General features: G+C 45.9%; 1 protein-coding gene across 5 annotated transcripts in view; it reads right to left on the bottom strand.

The window, feature by feature from the left end:
• Positions 1 to 20,166, bottom strand: part of DNM1L (dynamin 1 like) — a 497,546-nt gene that overhangs the window by 368,705 nt on the left and 108,675 nt on the right. For 2 of the 5 annotated variants that reach the window (XM_082256167.1, XM_082256169.1), the window contains 5 exons: positions 17,043 to 17,120; positions 13,846 to 14,019; positions 4,478 to 4,587; positions 4,231 to 4,390; positions 1,180 to 1,392 (listed from right to left, as the gene is read on the bottom strand). In XM_082256167.1, the coding sequence (XP_082112293.1) occupies positions 1,336 to 1,392; positions 4,231 to 4,390; positions 4,478 to 4,587; positions 13,846 to 14,019; positions 17,043 to 17,120 (579 nt within the window). In that variant the 3' untranslated portion in view covers positions 1,180 to 1,335. Of the gene's footprint in view, positions 1 to 1,179; positions 1,393 to 4,230; positions 4,391 to 4,477; positions 4,588 to 13,845; positions 14,020 to 17,042; positions 17,121 to 20,166 lie in introns of those variants that run through there. The other 3 variants (XM_082256170.1, XM_082256171.1, XM_082256168.1) reach the window with 2 other exon arrangements.

The following is a 20,166-nucleotide window of genomic DNA, read 5'->3' as shown; positions in this document are numbered from 1 at the left end:
ATGGGGCCAGCAGCTGCACTTACCCACTGAGAGCCACAGGAGGAACTGCTGCTACAATTCGCACCAGCCCTAATCCCCGGTGTGAATGTAGCCTATGTATGTGCTGTGTGGCGAGGGAGGATTACGTGGAGGTGAAAAGGATTGTGGGTGGGGATTGATTGTGGAGGATTGTGTGCGGGGGGTGCAATTGAAATCTGGCGCAGCACACCCTAGCACCCCCTTGGTTCCGGTCATGCAGCATTTACTCACCTGACGCCCCTGCATTTTCTGCTGCTGAAGCAACTGCAAACATGGTAGCCCCTGGATCACTCCAGATGTGCATTTGCCTTGATTGTTAGTGTAAGCTGCCGTGGCTGCTATGTTTACATGGAATACCCCATAAACTAGCATGGGCTTGGCTTGTCTCTCGGCTGCCGTGGCTGCTGTGCAAGCGCGGCGTAAAACAGCTGGCAGGTTTACTATAATTTCTCTTCTGTTCACTGAAGGACATAGAAGAGATATTTAGATCTTGACTGTTTGATTATGGTGCTACCTGGAGGTGTAAGACCCTAGACATAAAAACAACTCCCACCCCCAATTTCTGCAGGCAGTTCTTTTTTGTAAACTGTACTAAAGAGATTTCTCTTCAGTTTCTGTGAAGAGTAAAGAAAAAAGTCCCCTCTTATACAACTGTCCCCAGAACAGTTTCTACTGACCACTCATAATTTTGTTTTTTCCTTGCTTTTAGTTCTGGTGACAAAAACCTGACAGGGATTCTAACCCTTACCCTTAAGAAAAAAGTTTGGACTTTGGATATACTTTAAGACGTCTCACAGAATGAGAGCAAAGCCATTAGACCATTTAGATCACAATATGTCTGCCCCAAACAAATCTACAACTTGAAGTGGAAAAACATTCTGAAGTTTTTTTTTTTTTTATTATATTTAGGGTTGTCAACATATTGCAGTCAGTGGAATATCAAATGATAAAACAAAAATGTACACGACTCCAGAGAATTGCACAGGTCCTGTGTAAAAACACATCACCTTAAAAGTTATTCATGTGAGCAACGGTGAGTGACTAGACTTCCCAGCATGCTCTTGCTCCAACGTCACAATGATAGGTCAGCTCGAATCACAACAGGAAATGAGGAGAAGAGAATAATATCTGGACATATATTTATTGTGTGAAGTGTGGAAGTTATTTTGTTTTTTTTCTCTTGCTTGATACAGTAGGTTCCCTCCTGGACACGATCCTTCCATACACATGGATTTCTTATATAAATAAAATTCTACCGTGTACAACTGGCGAATCCTATGGTTTTCAAGTGAAGTGCCTGGTGTGTCCATCTTCTGGTCACCAGAGGTGTGTCTCCCTGATCTCAGCAATGATCTGACTTGCTCTCTGAAGTGCCTAATGAAAGAAAGAGGGAGAGATAAAGACAGAACAACCAGCCAAAGAACTGTACCCGGAATGTTTAGGTTTTTAGCTGCATGCAATATTAGAACACCAGCCAAATAGAGGACGAGTCCAGGGTGTTGCCTGATCTGTCAGAAGACTGCTCGATTTAAAGTGCATCTAAACCCAACAACAAAAATTTAATATATTGCATCTTACCATTCCTTTGATATGGTGGCTGCATTCGTTTTTTTTTTTTTTTTTTTCAGGCTTTGTATTCCCCTCAATATTTTCACCTGATGATCCTCCCAGAAACACACTTCCTGTCCTCGGCTGATATGCACTCCTCAACTGTATCTATGAAAGAGAGTACTGCCACCCTAAGAGGACTACAGAACACCTTCCCCTATTCTCATCTCAATAGCGTAGAGGGAGAGATTCTTTAGCTCATAAAACTGGTAAAGCCAATTGCAATGTTTTACATTTCTGGTTAAGCAAAGGGTGTTAACCATTTCAGCTCCGGAAGGTTTACCCCACTTCATGACCAGGCCATTTTTTGCGATACGGCACTACGTCATTTTAACGTACAACTGCGCTGTCATGTGGTGCTGTACCCAAAAAAAAATGTATGGCCTTTTTCCCCACACAGAGCTTTCTTTTGGTGGCATTTTATCACCTCTGTGGCCTTTTTTTGTGCTATAAACAAAAAAGACCAATGGGTGGCGCGAGTAAATCATTTGTTAATACGCGAGAAACTGACATATTAACATAGGAATGTTAGCTGTAAATTTTATTCTATGCGGCAACCATGGCTGGACGTTCCAGGTCTTGCTCCACATCAGCTAGTCAGGGACAGACTTCTCCAGGGTTAGGACCCTACATAGGGAGGGCAAAAACCTCAAAAAAAAAAAAAAAAACCTTTTAGGGATGGATCTGTGCGGGTAAAGGAGCTCCACAGATGCTGTGGTCACACGTGCCACATGCTAGTTTATTTATAGCCCTCAGGATTCTGAGGGAATTGCTACGTATTGGTTTTTGTTAGGTTTGGTTATATCTTTATGTCCATATTCATTTTTTATGCACTTGCTTATCATATACAAATGCACCTAACCTCTGACTGATGTCTGGTACTTACCTGCGATTCCCCTTGTAGTTACATAGAAGTGCTTTGTATCACTGTATCATGTCTGATTTGTCGACATACATTCATGTTATGTACTGCAAATTTGCTCAATAAATATACTTTTTTCGTTTTTGTTTAAAACAAAAGACCCACAATTGGGGGGGGGGGGGCAATATTTTATACTTTCTGCTATAAAACACATCCAATAAAAAATAAAAAAACACTAATTTCTTTATCAATTTAGGCCAATGTGTATTCTGCTACATATTTTTGGTAAAAAAAAAATCTCAATAAGCATATATATTAATTGGTTTGCGCAAAAGTAATAGAGTCTACAAACTATGGGATATATTTACGGCATATTTATTTTTTTACTAGTAATGGTGGTGATCAAGGGACTTCTAGTGGGACTGCGAGATTGTGACGGACAAATTATTTCTTAATTGTGCCCCAAACGTGGTACAATTCTGCCGCGATTGTTGCGCGGCAAATCGTGCTGCAATCGCGCAAACCAAATTGTGTGACACAATTCCGGAAACTTCTTTTGGGCAACACACGTCGTGCTGTTTGGTTTGATCTGCTAAAAAAAAAAAAAAAAAAAAAAAAAAAAAAAGGTCTAAGGCTACATTCACACTTAGTTGAGAGTCTTCAGATCTGGCTGAAAACTCATGTACTTAGAGCAACAGGCATTTTGCTTTAGGCAACAAAACGCTCAAATGTGAACAAGGGCTATTGAAATGAATGGGATTTTGATTGTTGAGCGTTTCTGTAAGTCGAGCTGAAAAACACTCAAGTGCTAAAGGGGTCTTCGGGTTTATATCGGTCTGTTCTAGCTTATGTTGCATTTGCCTCTGCAGCAGAGCATACTATAGAGCAGGGGTGTCAAACTCAATTTCATTGCGGGCCACACCAGCATTATGGTTGCCCTTTAAAGGGCCGGTTATATCTGAAAGATTAGATGTGCAGAGCACCCCACGACCCCTTACATGAGATGTCAAGAGCCTCCCACCAGCATAAGTCACCCACCCTTCCTTACATCACAATGCACCCCCTTACCTTGTGCTACTGCCAGGAAGATGTAGGTGGATCTAGGAAGAAGAGAGTGAAAGGTCTGGAGGGGGGCTAGCGGAGTGCTGGAGTCAGCATACAGAGTCTGCTGAATGCTGAGACCAGGGGAGGCAGAGACAAGGTAGTGTTGTGGCTGCACAGAGAGGTGCAGGATATGTAGAGGAGTTCTGCCCTCCTCTCTGCTGCAGACTGCTGAGAAAGGGGGGGAGGGGCAAAGACCAGCCTTTCTGCAGCAGCACAGAGAAGCATAGGATCTGGCAAAGGAGTTCTGTCCTCTCTGCTGCCGACTACTGAGACAGTGTGGGGGCAGAGACAAGGGGGTGCCGCAGCTGCAGAAGAGGTACGAGGGCCACATGAAATGGCCTGAGGGGCCGCATTTGGCCTGGGGGCCTTGTGTTTGACACCTGTGCTATAGAGTAAGCAGAACATTTCTACAATTAGGTGGAACCAGGATGTGGTAGTTGGATGGAGGACAACACTGTCAGGCACCATAATTTGTTCCACTGCCTGGTAGTCCAGAGCAAGCGTGTTCACAAACCAAATTAACTCTCTGGTTTTGGATTAAACTATAGATTTGAACACTGTCAGCTTAGCCAAAACAATGTACAATATAAACAGTGAGACTATCTGCATGGCTAACATGAAGAAAGCCAAAATGATACCTTCAACATGTCTGCAGCCTCCTTCCTGCGCTGGGCCATGTCCTCAGACTCTGTGAGCAGGTCCTCCAGCAACATGGATTTATACAACTGGCCCACCAGCTCGCTCTGTAATGTGTCCTTCACGTGGTTCACCAAGAAGTGCATCACGGCTTTTGGCACACTGTAAAGAGAAGCTTGTTAATATTCAGAAGTTCTCTGAATAAAAGAAAAGTGAGCATAAGACTAACGGTTTACTCCACCACCTTACCTGTCCTGAATGTTTTTTCGCACGATCAGGAAGTAGGACTTTATTAGTCGCTCAATCACTTCGCAGTCACGCTGCTCACGAGCAGAGAGTTTTCTGGCAACTGGCACAGGCTGGAGAGAAAAATTATAGCCATTATTAATTAAATAGCATTAAACAGCATGATAAAGTGCTTATAAGCCAATGTTAGGTTTAATATAACAGGTTTGGTTTCTAGAATAACTTTGCTGAAAGAAGTTATTGAAAAAAATTGTTGTTCCCTGGATTCCTGAAATGTCTTGTTGTGGAACACAGAGACAGTCTCCTCATTCTACAATGAGGTATTTGGAAGTCTGGGTCAAGTTGACAAGGTGTTCTGAAATAACACATTTTTGTCTCTTGTAATTAATCATTCTCAAGTGAATGATTTAAATGTAAAATGTTTGTTTGGGATGATTGCTGCACAGCAACTGTCCAGGACTTGAGCTTAAAAGTCTGTGGTTTTGATCAAGAGATCAGGTCTCAGTACATCTCATGTCTAATGATCTCCACACATGGAAATCTCCTTACTTTCTAATCTTTACTTTGTAACTTTTCCAAAGAAACCTTCTTTCATCGTGAACAGAGGTTGTTGCTTTCCTCAACACAGACCAATAATAACTGGGTTGGTTATGCTAACCGTGGCACAATGACTACATCTTTGAAAGCAAAGTAGGGATTGCTGCGACCAAGAACTAACCAGAGTTTACTTTGATAACCAGTGTAACAAGAGTAATGAAAGTAAACTGGTCCACCTAAAAATCTTTTTTTTTGGCCCTTTTACCAGTTAAAATACATACAGAGTATAGTCAGCAGCACTTTTGGGCAAAAAAAAAATGGATTTTTGTAAAAATCTTACCGTAAAATCCTTCTCTCTTAAGCTCATTGACAGACGCAGTCCTCTTGATTAATATCAAATCGGGTTATACTGCCCTCTACAGGAGAATGACACTAGGCAGAAGGAAAACGTTCTGGCCACACCTTAGGGGCAGTCCCAGAGGGTATATCCTCTCACTTCCTGCTACAGGATGTCAGTTATGTCACAAAGCAGTGTCAGAGAATTTAACCCAACTCAAAAGTAGAGGGGCGGGTACTGCGTCTGTCAATGAGCTTAAGAGAAAAGGCTTTTACGGTAAGATTTTACAAAAATCCATTTTTCTCTGTCGCTCATTGACAGACGCAGTCCTCTTGATTAATATCAAATCGGGACGTCCCAAAGCAGTGCCACAAATGAGGGGTGGGATAACAGAAATCAAAATCCAGAAGGCCCAACCGGAGCCAACTAGAAGCATCAAGGACTCATCGAGCAAAAAGATGAGACCTAAGTGAAAAACCCAACAAACCCTCGAGGTAGACCAACAGTCTCCTCACACAGCGGCCTGCAGGAACCTTGCGGCCAAAAGAGGCATCCGACGATGCCAGCACATCAACCTTATACAATTTTGTAAAGGTATGAACCGACGACCAAGTAGTCGCCTTGAAAACATGGACCACTGACGCCTAATGGCGGAAGGCCCAGGAAGCACTAAGCGCCCGAGTAGAGTGCGCCTTAACAGGAAACGGGGGATCCCGATCCTTAAATAGAATAAGCCTATACCACCATCTGTCTGATCCATCTAGAGATGGTCGCGGCAGAAACAGGCAACGCCTTTCTAGGGCCATCCGTGATCACAAAAAGTGAATCCGTCTTACGAAGCGAGTTCGTAGTAGTCAAGTGTACCCTGATTGTCCGAACCACATCCAAGGAGTGTAATGCAAACTCCCAAGGATGGCTAGGCTTAGGACACAGGGAAGGTAACAATATTCTCATTCAGATGAAACTCTGAAACCACTTTAGGAAGGAAGGATGGATTCGGACGAAGAACCACCTTATCCTTATGTACCACCAGATATGGGGAACGTCAGGACAATGTGGCCAGTTCTGACACCCTGCGTGCAGAAGTGATAGCCACCAAAAAGGCCACCTTCTGGGATAGCAAGGGAATTTCCCTAATAATTTCAAAGGGAGGTTTCTGAAGAACCGACAACACCAAATTAAGATCCCAGGGCGGTAAGGGAGCGCACCGGCGGAGCCAGGTGCCGCACCCCCTGGATGAAATTCCGCACCAAGGAATAGGTAGCCAAAGGCTTCTGAAAGAAGATTGCCAACGCTGAAACCTGACCCTTGACAGTACTCAAGGCCAGCTTCTGCTCAACCCCCTGTTGCAGAAAAGCCAAGATTCGGGTTACCGAATAGGCACGTGGAGGAAATCCAAGGGATTCACACCACGCAATATAAGACCTCCATGTGCGATGATAGACTTTTCTGGAAGTCACTTTCCTTGCTATAATTAAAGTAGGAATAACTGAAGTTGACAACCTTGTCCTTCAGCACCTGAGTCTCAATAGCTAGGCCGTTAAAGCCAGCGATTGTAATCCCTGAGACAGCAGATCCTTCCTGAGAGGAAGTCTCCAAGGAGCGTCCGCGACCAGCCTGACCAAGTCGGCGTACCAGGGTCGACGAGGCCAGTCCGGAGCTACCAGGATAAATGGAATTCCCTCCACCTCTATCCTGCGAAGAAGTTTCGGCAGTAACTTGAGAGGAGGGAAGGCGTACAGTAGCTGATACTGTCCCCACGGGGCGACCAGTGCGTCTGCTGCGTCCGCTAGAGACTCTCGGGAGCAGGCTACAAAACCTCCGCACCTTCCTGTTGAGCCGAGATGCCAACAGATCCACATTCGGGGTGCCCCAATGAAGGCACAGCTGGTGAAATACCTCTGGATGAAGAGGCCATTCCCCTTGATCCAGAATCTGACGGCTGAGATAATCTGCCGCGGAGAGAGCCGGAACAAACCGTTCCGCCCAACGAAGAATGCTGGCCACTTCGATGGCCGCCAGGACACTCTTGGTGCCCCCTTGGTGATTGACAGAAGCCACGGCCGTGGCCTTGTCCGACTGGATTCGAACCGGGCTGCCCTGGAGCTGCTCGGTCCAGTAAATCAGACAAAGTCTGATCGCTCTCAGTTCCAATACATTTATCGGTAACCTGGATTCTATCGGAAGAGATGACTTCCCCTGGTTGAGCATCAGAGACCGAAGCCACCAGACCAGAGACTCCCTGGTCCGCTCGCTCAACCGGATCCGATTGTCCAGGGAATCGGGATTCCGATTCCATTTGAGAGGAATCTCCTTTTGGAGAATTCGGGTAGGAGACTGGGCAAACGGTACTGCCTCTAAGGAGGCCACCATCAGTCCCAGGAACCTCATGCGAGTCCGAAGGGAAGGCCAGTTGACGGACAGCAACATCCGAATCATTCACTGAATCTTCTGGAGTTTCTCCGCAAGGAGAAACACTCTTGCCAAGGATGTATCCAAAGTTAGGCCCAGATAGTTCAGTCTCCTGGTGGGAACCAGGGATGATCTTTGGGAGACGCGGAGAAAACGCTGATGTCCTGCGAAGATGGGGATATGAAGATAGGCATCCTTGCTGTCTCTGGACGCCAGGAAATCCCCCTGATGCAGGGAGGCCACCACTGTACGGATGGACTCCATCTTGAATTTTTGTACCCGGACAAAACACTTGAGTGCTCTTAAGTCCAGAATTGGACGCACCTTGCCCTCCTTTTTGGGTATTGTGAATAGGTTCGAATAGAACCCCTGAAAACGTTCTGCTCAAGGAACGGGAACTCCCACTCCTTGTTGCATCAAGTCCATTACTGCGCCCCGCAAAGCTTCTAAGCGATCCGGGGATAGTCGAATGTTGTAAGGGAAGAATCGCACCGGTAGAAGTGATCGAAACTCGATCTTGTATCCCGACCGTATGACCTCGCGAACCCCTTTGTCCGGGATTCTGGAAAGCCATGGATCCGGCAACCGGTGAAGACGTCCCCCCACCCCAGAGATGGGTGGGGGCGCACCACCGACCAGCACTTTAACCACAACACGTGTCTGAGGACCACTGCTGAAACCGATGCACGCCCTAACAAGGGAGTGGCGTCACAGATGAACTGTTGTCAACGTTTGTGAAACTAAACCAACGGCAACCACTGGCCTAAAAGTTGACCCCATCAGGGAAAAAATGGAGCGGGATTCCGCTTCCATTTTACGATCCACCAGATCCCTAAAGGACGGAGCGTCCTCCAACGGGATAACAGTGGCTTTATTTAGTCTGGAAATCGGTGAGTCCACCACTGGTGGTACCGTCCATTTTTTAAAGAGGGATTCCTCAAACGGATAGCGCCTAGCAATGCGTTTGGAAGTAGCAGGGGTTCGTTTCGGACGATCCCATTCTTCTTTAATTAGATTACCAAAATATTTGGGCAAGGGAAAAACCTTCGCCATTTTAGTAGGCTTGCTGGTACCAAAGGGAATTTCAGAGTCAGCTACCTCTGCCGGTGTAACCTCAAGACTTAAGGTTTCCCGGACAGACACGACTAGTGCGTCCACCAACGCTTCTTCTTGCGCTATGGCGGAGGCAGAAACGTCCTCCTCAGTGTCTGAGGAGACCGTACCCGAGACAGCAGCCCCAGAAGAGGGACCTGCAGCTGCAGTGACCAGCTCAGAATCCGTATCTGAAGTGTCAGATGAAATAGGGGTAGGCGGGGGTCGCTTTCTTGACCCCTGTCCCTGACAGGCCACCTCCACCCGTGATACCAAAGACTCCAAAACTGCTGATAATGCATCAATCACAAGTGGGGTACTGGAGGGTCCTGCGGCCACCTCGAGGGGATCAGGTGGGAATACATGTGTGGCAGGGTCCATGATTATTCAAGACACTTGCCAGCAAACAAAAAATAATTGCAAAGAAAAAAACTTTTTTTTTTTTTTTTCGTAATCCCCCAGCGCAACAGCGCCACTCAGTGTTACCTGCTTGGACCCCACAGAGAGAGAGAGAGAGAGAGAGAGAGACCCCAAGGCTCACCACCTGATGCACAGAAGTTTCTATCAACCTGCTCTCAGCGCTGTCTCTTACAGACAGGAAGTCTTTTTGATCATTTTCCCGGGTAAAGGAGGCGGCTCCGCCCCTTTACACGCCTTCCGGCGCCTCCCATGCTACTCCTCGAGGTAGCTGGTCATCTCCAAAATGGCCGCCCCCATGCTGGAGACACGAGGCTACGCCAAGATGGCGGCCCCGCGCGACCTGCGGGAAAATGGCGGCCTGTGGAAAGATGGCTGCGACCTGCGGAAGGTAGTCATCGGCCTGTGCGGCCTGCGGGAGGTGTACGGCCTGTGGGAGGATGGCGGCCTGTGGATGGCGGTAGTCCAGGCACAGGCATCGGCCTGTATTGCAACCTTATGTATCAGGTAGGATGCTATCACCTTCTTACATGGCCATCCTAACAGAAATGCCAGCCACTGACTTCAGTCATGGTCCCTTTACAGTGCCCCTCATACAGTGACTTCCGATAGTCAGCTCCCAAACCAAGCCTCCTGGTTCTTATTCACTAAATCACCCTTAAGAGGGGGATCTGTGACCTTATTATAGGATAGAGGGGGGATCCAGGATCATAAGGGTCCGATCATCCCAGGGAGGGGCCCGCGTCCACCCACAAACCCGTCAGGTGGAGAGGGGGAACATTTTACTCCCCATACCGGAACAGGCGAGCGCCAACTCCTGACAGAACCCCTCTCCACCGAGGTGGGGGGGCTGTCGACCAATACGGACGCCGTGACTGGTCGTCGGCGTCCCGGCGAGACGTTTAACTCGCAGGGTCAGTCCCCGTCCAGTGGGACTATGTCGCGGCCGACCCAGCGCGGAGCTAGGGCCTGCACGCGCTCGTAGGCTGACTGGGGTGACCACTGGATCTTAACATCCAGCCCGTCGCCCAGTTTCAGCATACTTGCTTGAAGATCTCACAGGAACAACTGGAGAAAGAAGCTGCCTAAAAAAGTTTTTCTAAAAATCTTGCCAGGACCAAAGATCCCAGCAAGGAACTTAGGTCCTTACTCCTAACTAGACAGAAAAAAACTGACATCCTGTAGCAGGAAGTGAGAGGATATACCCTCTGGGACTGCCCCTAAGGTGTGGCCAGAACGTTTTCCTTCTGCCTAGTGTCCTACTCCTGTAGAGGGCAGTATAACCCGATTTGATATTAATCAAGAGGACTGCGTCTGTCAATGAGCGACAGAAATAAAAAATTTAGTACATCTCTCCAATAAATGCACATTACCCCAACTTTTGTCTATTTTAATAAATCTGCAAATAGAGAAAAATACAGTTTATCTGTCAGAAATCCACTGTGTTCCTGACTTCCTGTAGTGAACTAACAGAGTGCCTTTGCTACACTGACATCCTAGCCAGTAGTGTCAGCCCTGGCCAGTTCTATCCTGCTGGACTAAAGAACACAAAATAAGGGCTGCAGGCTTAGACCACAAGGTTTTCTCTAGGATAGAAAACTGGTTAACCACTTAAGCCCATGAGGATTTGGCTGCCCAAAGACTAGGCCCTATTTTGCGATTCGGCACTGCGTGACTTTAACGGACAATTGCGCGGTCGTGCGATGCTGTACCCAAATGAAATGGATGTCTTTTTTTACCACAGAGCTTTCTTTTGGTGGTATTTGATCACCTGTGCGATTTTTACTTTTTGCGCTATAAACAAAAAAAGAGCGACAATTTTGAAAAAATATTTTTCACGTTTTTTTTTATATGAAATTCCCCAAAAAAAATGTAAAAATCTAAATTTAACATTTTTGGCCAATTTGTTTTCTGCTACATATGTTTGGTAAAAACCCTGCAATAAGCGTATTTTGATTGGTTTGCGCAAAAGTTATTGCGTTTACTAAGGGAAAGATTTTTGTAATTTTTTTTTTTTAACGAGTACTACGATTTTTTTTTTTGCGGGACTGCGACATTGCGGCGGACAGATCGGACCCTTGACTGACATTAACACTTTTGGGGGTACCAGTGACATTACTACAGTAATCAGTGCTATACATATGCACTGTTACTGTAAAAATTACACTGGCAGGGAAGGGCTCTCAGGCGAGCGACGTAGTACTACGACACTTTGCCTGTACGAGGCTGACTGCCGCAGAAAATATACTGTGGGCGGTCGGCAAGTGGTTAAAGGGGTGTGTCCAAAGGGTGGTAATAAATAACGCGTACTCCGACTGGAGTGATAAGTGGGGTGCCCCAAGGCTCAGCCCTGGGACCAATTTTGTTCCATTTTTTTCAAAAATAGCATTGAGGATGGGATCATTAGCTCAATCTCAGTTTTTGCAGATGACACAAAATTAAGCAGGGCAATAACTTCACATCATGATGCAGTAATCTTACAGAATGTCCTGAACAAACAGAGTGGGCAACTACGTGGCAAATGAGGTTTGATGTGGAGAAGTTAAGGTATTGCACTTGGGGAGACTAAAAACAAACCAAAATACGCGTTGGGGGGGGGGAACCTCTGGGGAAATCAAGAATGGAGAAAGATCTGGGAGTCTTAGTTGAAGAAAGACTTGGCAATAGCATGCAATGTTAAGCTGCAGCTGCCAAAGCCGGCGGAATATTGGCATGCATAAGAAAGGGATGTATTCCAGAGATACAGCTATAATCCTACCACTTTATAAAACTCTGGTTCAGCCACACCTGGAGCATTCTGTCCAGTTCTGGTCGCCAATCCTCAGAAAGGATGTGCTGGAACTGGAAAGTCCAAAGAAGGGTAACTAAGCTAATTAGGGGATTGGAGGACCTAAATTATGAGTGTTTACAAGCGCTCAATTTATTCTCCCTAGAGAAGAGACGCCTGAGAGGGGACATGATAGTGATTTACAAATACCTCAATGGTGATCTCAGCATAGAAAAAAAAAACTATTCAGTCGCAAGGAGTGCAAGAGGACACGAGGCCATTCAATTCGATTAGAGGAGAAGCGATTTAACCTCAGGCTACGCAAGGGTTTTTTTTATAGTAGGGGCAATAAGATTGTGGAACTCGCTTCCACAAATGGTGGCAACTGTGGGGAGTATGGCTACTTTTAAAAGACTCTTGGACATACATCTCAAGGATCAAAACATTCAGGGGTATGGGAAATTAATACATCCACACACACACACAGGTTGAACTGGATGGACTATGGTCTTTATTCAACCTCAACTATGTAACAACCCCCACCTTGTAGAGATAATTAAAAGTGTAGGTGTTCTGAGGACCAGCAGGGGAGAACTGGCCAGAACTATTAACCTTACATGTAAGTGCAGCAGAGGCACTGTATTCCTTGCTCAAAAACAGGAAGTTAGGAGACCACTGGATTTTTGGCAGGATCAATCAGGTCATTTTTTTTTTTTTTTAAATCAGTTTCTTGCATTGTAAAGATTCAAAATATATGGAAATGTGCATATATTGCAAAGTTGTACTGAATATGCTTGTTTGATTTTTCAATGACATACATTTTAAGGGAAACCTGTACAGTACCAAGAGAAATATGGAAACTGCTGCCACAAGGTTATAGGTACATAAATGTCTAATATCTTTCCATGCCGTATGGTTAAAGCAGACCTTCCATGACAAATGGAAGGTCCACTTTTTTTGCCAGCAACCCGCCACAAAACAAATGGCTTAAAAAAGCTATTTTCTTAAACAAATCGTTCACCAAGAAAAATAGAAAAGAAAAGAAAAAGAAAAAACACACTTGTTATGCCTAATGCTTTCGGGAGGCACATTAATGTTCCTCCCAGCAGCGCTGCAAATTGTTTACAAATTAATTAGTGTTGGGGGGGTTGGGGCAAGAGGCCTGCAAAAACGGAACCTTCAGTTTGCCGTGGAAAGTCTGCTTTAATGTTAACATTCACTGGAAACACCTGAACTCTATAAACTCAGAGAAGTGTCCACATGCCTTTGGTCCTAAGGCTCCTTTCACACTATCCGTCCGGACGGATTCCGTTTTTCTCAGTGGGGGATCGAGCCGCCGATCCCCCGCTGAGCAGGAGGATGACAGCTGTGTCTCTGCGCTGTGTGCGGAGACACAGCTGTCAGTTCCCCATGCATCTCTATGGGGGAAATCAGATGGGAACGGACCGTCGGTCCGTTCTCATCCGATCCGCTGGACGGATGGAAAATAGGGTTTCCATCCGTCCAGATTTGACGGATCGGATGTCAGCGGACATGTCTCCGCTGACATCCGATGCCCCATAGGAATGAATGGGGGGACCGTTCAGATCCGCCAAAAAAAAAAACGGACAGGCGGATCTGAACGGTCCGCCTGTGTGCAAGGGGCCTAATAGGGTAAGAGTCCTCACCCAGGTGTGACCATCCTTCCATCACAACCCATTAGTCGGTGCTGTACCAAGATAACCACCCATTAAACTGACCTGTCAGTTTAACAATCATCCTGTCATTCTAAAAACATGCTGCCTTCTCCATCCATTCATACACACGCACCACATCCAGGAGGTTTAAAGCGTGGCCCCTCTGGGGGCTGGCTGGGTGGACGGGTGCAGGTCTGCTCTTCTCTTCTAATACTGGCTCTTCTCCTTTAGAGGCCCTTACCATCCCTCTCCAGTTACCAGTTCCAGCATCTGGGATGTTGTCTGTAATGCCCCCTGCAGAAGCTACCTGCAACAACAGCAAATATACAGAATTTAAGGCAAAACTTTGCATTAAAACTGAACTCCAGGCAAACCCAAAAAACAAACAGATGAAAAATATTGCCGTTTTCCCTGCAAAAGGAGTTGTATTTTTGTCCATCCAGTTCTAAAATGTAAACAGCTTTGTCACACTGTACAGCCCTGTCTGGCAGGAGACTTGATTCTTCTCTGCTGCATTTAAGTAAAGCTGGACATACACATCTCTAATCAGCCAATATTCGAGCTGTTAGTAGCCCTGTGGACACCATTTGGCTCGACAATAGAAGGGGCCAGGTGAAAAACTGTCAGCTGAACAGTGACTGCATCCAATCAGTATCAGAATACAATATTTAGCAAGGGGCATTGCTTCAGCCACATGATTTAATGTGAATGGAGGAATCTTTATGTGTATGGCTAGCCTAACACAAGTAGCACTTGCTATCTAAATATAAAGGCCATGATCTTGGGACAGTTCGAGCTGGCCTTAGACATCCCAGGGCTGTGAGAAATGCAGGCACAAGCCCACTGCCAATGTTATTTAGGTTGTATTGGTATTAACCATCACGCATGCTCCAATCTCATTAAACAAGTGGGCTGACAATCTAATGTAAAGCAGAGGTCTCAATTAATAAATGCATGCTTACTTTAGGTGCCGGTTCACACTGATGCAGTGCAGGATTCGCAAGGATTGATGTGAGTTTCTCACAACGCATCACAATCGCACTCTGTTCACACGAACCGGTGTAGGGGTCTATGTTAATGACACCCTAAAAACAGTTTGCAAATTAAAATGCAGTAGGATTGGCTGAATCAGATGGCATGGGTGTGAACACCCATGCAATACGTTTCCAGTGCAGGGGGAAAAAGAAAAAGGAAAAAAAAAGTGCCTGCACCTTTTGTGCGGGTGCAGTACAATTTGAGCCATACAAAATGAATAGTTCAAATTGCACTGCAAAGAATCACATGTGAATTGAACAGGAATGCAGTTCCTGTCCGATTAGCATGCAGTATCCCATACTGCAATAGTGTGAATCGGGACTAAAGATATTTGCATCCACCTATAAAAAAATAAAACCTTTTACCTTAATAGAAAAAAAGCTATGCCACTGTCACTGGTTAGTTGGTTTTAATTGCAAGTCTTAGACCAATCGTATGCTGTTTGACAGGGATGGGAAGAAGGGACCTACAAGACTGGCTGAACAGATTTACAAATCAAGTCAGCTGAAACCGTTTGAAAATCTGTATTAACTGTATCTAGCAGTTTTACTGGAGTTTAGCATTAAAAAACTATACCAACTTGGGTCATTCTAATGAAAGCAATGATCTGAATGAATGCTGAATTATTCTGCCCTTTCCCATGGATTCAGGATGGATAATTCGATTGCACTGCATGTGATAACTGTATAAACTCACCGGCCACTTTATTCAGGACACCTGTTCAATTGCTTGGGAACACCAATTGCTAATCAGCCAATAACATGGCGACAACTCAATGCATTTAGGCATCTAGACGTAGTGAAGACGACTTGCTGAAGTTCAAACCGAGCATCAGAATGGGGAAGAAAGGGGATTTAAGTGACTTTGAACGTGGCATGGTTGTTGGTGCCAGACGGGCTGATCTGAGCATTTCAAAAATTGCAGATCAACTGGGATTTTCACACACAACTATCTCTAGGGTTTACAGAGATTACTCAGAAAAAGAGAAAATATCCAGTGAGCGGCAGTTGTGTGGCTGAAAATGCCTTGAGAATCAGAGGAGAATGGGCAGACTGGTTTGAGATGATAGAAAGGCAACAGTAACTCAAATAACCACTCGTTACAACCAAGGTATGCAGAATAGCATCTCTGAATGCACAACACATTGAATCTTAAAGCAGATGGACTACAGCAGCAGAAGACCACATGGGGGTGCCACTACATAGCAGGATCGTATGATCTCTGCTGATACACCAGGGAGAATGACAGACGGCTTTGTTTACATTAGCCACCTGCCTTTCTCCCTCTCCAGCAGGAGATCGCGAGTGGCCGGGGGACATCGGAGCCACCGGTCACTTGTGCAGGGACCTCAGTAAACGTGCGGGGGCGGGAGCGCGCCTCCGGCAGCGCGCGCTCGCCCCCTACAGGCTCCTGTAGGAAGGAAACTTTTTTTTTTTTGCCAGCATTCAATCACCTGAAGGTGGAAGCATAACCCTATTATCATGGATATGAAGATGCTCTGTGTCCCATGACATACTCATTTACACCATACGTGCAGGAAAACTGCACAGATTTCACTTCAGTTTTCATGCACGTTTCAGTAAGTTTTCATGTGTGTCAGTGATGCGCCCTGTTCATACCAATGTAGAGATCATGTCAGGTTTTACCCATGCAGAAAAATGCATACACGTTGCAGATTCCTGCGCAGAATAAACCTGAAGTGATACCAGTGTTGTAGTGTGAATAGGGCACATAGAGAAAAATTTGGCTTTTTTGTACCCTTGGAGAACGCTTGCAGAAAAACTGACTGCTCTGCAACATGGTGTGAACGAGGCCTAAATGAAAACGGTTTCAGAGTTGGTGGCAAGGTGAAAAACTGTTAGATTTTTACTTTTGTCTGTATCAGTTGAAGATTTCCCTACACTTCCTTTCTAGTAAAACGGTTGTCAGGGGAACAGGAAAGTGAGGCAAATAATTTTAATGAGACCCCATGGGATGTAAAAACCAGACATGGGTTCTAACACTTACACACTCTAGCCAAAATTGTATCAAAACATTTTTGGGCCGACATACCCTTTAATGATAACCTGTGAGTGAGAGAGAAGAATGTGGATTTTGCATGCAGAAGGGGTAACGTGTATCTCATGCAGTCAGGCTCCTTGTGCATGCCTTGCATTACACAGCAAAAACACAGAAAAAGATGGAACAGCAGCACATCTACCACAAACATGGCTTCAATTTTCACACAGCAAAAACCGCTACAGTCGAATCTGAACCATGCAGGACAGCATGCAATGCTTTGACAGCAGCACAGACCTTGCCATCAGCCTCAGTGGCAGAAGCAGAAGAGGACTCCAGGGAGGCAGAGGCCAGAGGCCCTGGAGGTTTAGTAGACTAAAGAAAGAAAAAGAATCGGGATTTAACTACAGATTCCACACACAAAGCTTTCAATCGTTACACCTAGATCCGTCTTTATGAACACGCGTTCAAAGGCATCATTTTGAAGTAAATAGAGGCAGCTGGGCACATCAAAGACATTTAACAAATAGTCTTTCAAGGAAACCTGAACTGGAATATGCAAGCTGTCAATGTGGACCTATCCTTTAAATATGCTAGCTGTCATACTAATCCGCTGGTCCTAATACTTTCTGAGCAACTGGCCTAGAAAAAGTATAAATTTACTCAAAGTAATGAAAATGCTCTACCTCTAAGGCTTCTTTCACACGGCCGCTCCGGATTTATTCTCTGCTGCGGGACTTTTTTTTTTTTTTTTTCACGGAGCGGATGACACTTGTGTCATCCGCTCCGTGTGTCCACATATCATCCCATCCGTTTGCGGATGATATGCGGACATAATGTAAGTCTATGGCATTGCGGATGTCAGCGGATGACACCGCTGACATCCAATTTTGCTTCCTTTCCGTTTTTTGAACGGATGAAAAAAATAGGGTTCTGTTCCGTTCCAAAAAACGGAACAGAACTGAAAGGAAGAAAATCGGATGTCAGCGGATGGTATTCCGCCGACATCCGCAATGCCATAGACTTACATTATGTCCGTAAATCATCCGCAAAAAAATAGGATGATTTGCGGACATACGGAGCGCCCGGGTGAAAGGGCCCTTAAATATTTTTATAAAGCTACATTAGCAGTCCTGATGAGTTGGATAAATTAAAGTAGGGCTAAAATGTTAACATTTCCTGGAGGAGTAAATGCTGCGCTATTGTCTCATCAGTTATAGCTACATACACTGTATTACCAAAAGTATTGGGACGCCTGCCTTTACACACACATGAACTTTAATGGCATCCCAGTCTTAGTCTTTAGGGTTCAATACAGAGTTGGCCTGTCCTTTGCAGCTCTAACTTCTGGGAAGGTTGTCCATAAGGTTTAGGAGTGTGTCTATGGGAATATTTAATCACTCTTCCACAAGTGCATTTGTGAGGTGAGGCACTGATGTTGGAGAGAAGTCCTGGCTCTCATTCATCCCAAAGGTGTTCTACAGGTTGAGATCAGGACTCTGTGCAGGCCAGTCAAGTTCCTCCACCCCAAACTTGTTTATCCATGTCTTTATAGACCTTGCTTTGTGTACTAGTGTGCAGTCATGTGGGAACAGAAAGGGCCAACCCCAAACTGTCCCCACTAAGTTGGGAGCATTAAATTGTCCACAATGTCTTGGTAAGATCAACCCCACACGATAATCCCCCCCTCCACCAAATGATCTGGAATTCTTTTGGTAATACAGTGTACCTGAATGCCTAGGTGCTCAGTCACATGATCTCTTCTGAAGAATACTGGCCAATATAATTTCACTGACAGACACAGCTCTTCATCTTCTTGACAGTAGGGATGTCCCAAAGCAGTGCCAAACATGAGGGGTGGGAACAGTAGAAAAATCAAACTTCCCCAAGGCTAAACATAGCCAGCTAACTTTGAGCTCACCTGAAAAAACACCCTAAAAGAGGACAAATCCTCTAAACAGCAGACTGCAAAATTTTGCGGCCAAAATAAATATCCGCAGATGCCAACACATCCACTTAAAACTTTGTGAATGTGTGTACAGAAGACCAGGTAGCCGCCTGCAAACCTGCATCACTGGCGCCTGATGACTGAAGGCCCAGGAGGCACTAAGCGCCCAGGTAGAGTGCGCCTTGACAGGGAAAGGAGGAACCTGACCCTTAAAAGAATAAGCCTGAACCACAGTCTGTCTGAGCCATTTCAAAATGGTCGCAGCAGAAGCAGCAAGCCCCTTGTGAGGTCCATCCATGAGGACAAATGGTAAATCTGATTTCCTAAAAGACTCCGTTGCTGCCAGATACACCCTTATTGCTAAAACCACATCCAGGGAGTGCAGGGCAGCTTCCTTAGGATGCTTAGGCTTAAGACACAGGGAGGGCAACATAATGTCTTCATTCAGATGAAAGTCAGATGACCTTCAGAAGGGAAGGCGATCATGGATGCAGAACCCCCTTATTCCTGTGAACCACCAGGTAAGGTGGACAAGACAACGCCCCCAGTTCAGACACCCTGCATGCCAAAATAATGGCCACCAAAAAAGGCCACCTTCTGAGACAACTTAAGCAGGGGAAAGTCCCGAATATTTTCAAAGGAAGGCTTCTGGGGAACTGACACCACCAAATTGAGGTCCCACGGCGGTAATGGAGACCACACCGGAAGAACCAAGTGTCCCACGTCCTGGAGAAAAGTACGCACCAAGGAGCGTGTGGCCAATGGGTGTTGAAAGAAAGGGGGGAGGTCTCCAAGGAGCATAGGCGACCAGCCATACCAGATGGGAATACCAAGACCGGCGAGGCCAGTCTGGAGCCACTAGGTTGACCGAAATCCCTTCTGCCTCGATCCTGCGTAGTGGTTTCGGCAGAAGCTGGAGAGGAGGAAAGATGTAAATCAGATGATACTGACTCCAAGGAGCCACTAAAGCATCTGTAGCAATGGCTAGAGGATCCGGAGTCCGTGCCACAACCTCTGCACCTTCCTGTTGAGGGGAGAGGCCAACAGATCCACCTCTGAAGTACCCCACCAGAGAGACCGCTGAAGAAACCCCTCTGGATGAAGAGACAATTCTCCCTGGTCTAACGCCTGTCGACAGAGGTAGTCTGTTTGCCAATTTTCTACCCCTAGAATAGGCACAGTAGAGCACGCTGGAAGGAATCTTTCTGCATACCTTAGAATGCCGGCTACTTCCTGAGCTGCCAGTTCCCCCTTGGCGATTGATATAGGCCACAGCCGTGGCATTGTCTGATTGAATTCACACCGGACACCCCTGGAGACGACTTGTCCAATGATCTAGACAGTCTGATCGCTCAGAGCTCTAGTACATTGACCGGTAAGTCTGGACCCCCTGAGCACAATCTGTGCCGAGGACGCCTCCCCACCCAGGCAGGTGCACGCAAGTCCTAAGAGACGACCGTCTGCTGGTCAGCA

This window comes from Pelophylax lessonae, assembly GCF_965119305.1.
Source record: "Pelophylax lessonae genome assembly, chromosome: 4".
NCBI lineage: Eukaryota > Metazoa > Chordata > Amphibia > Anura > Ranidae > Pelophylax > Pelophylax lessonae.
The sequence above is the reverse complement of the archived record's forward strand: the minus strand, read 5'-3'. Positions and strand labels throughout refer to the sequence as shown.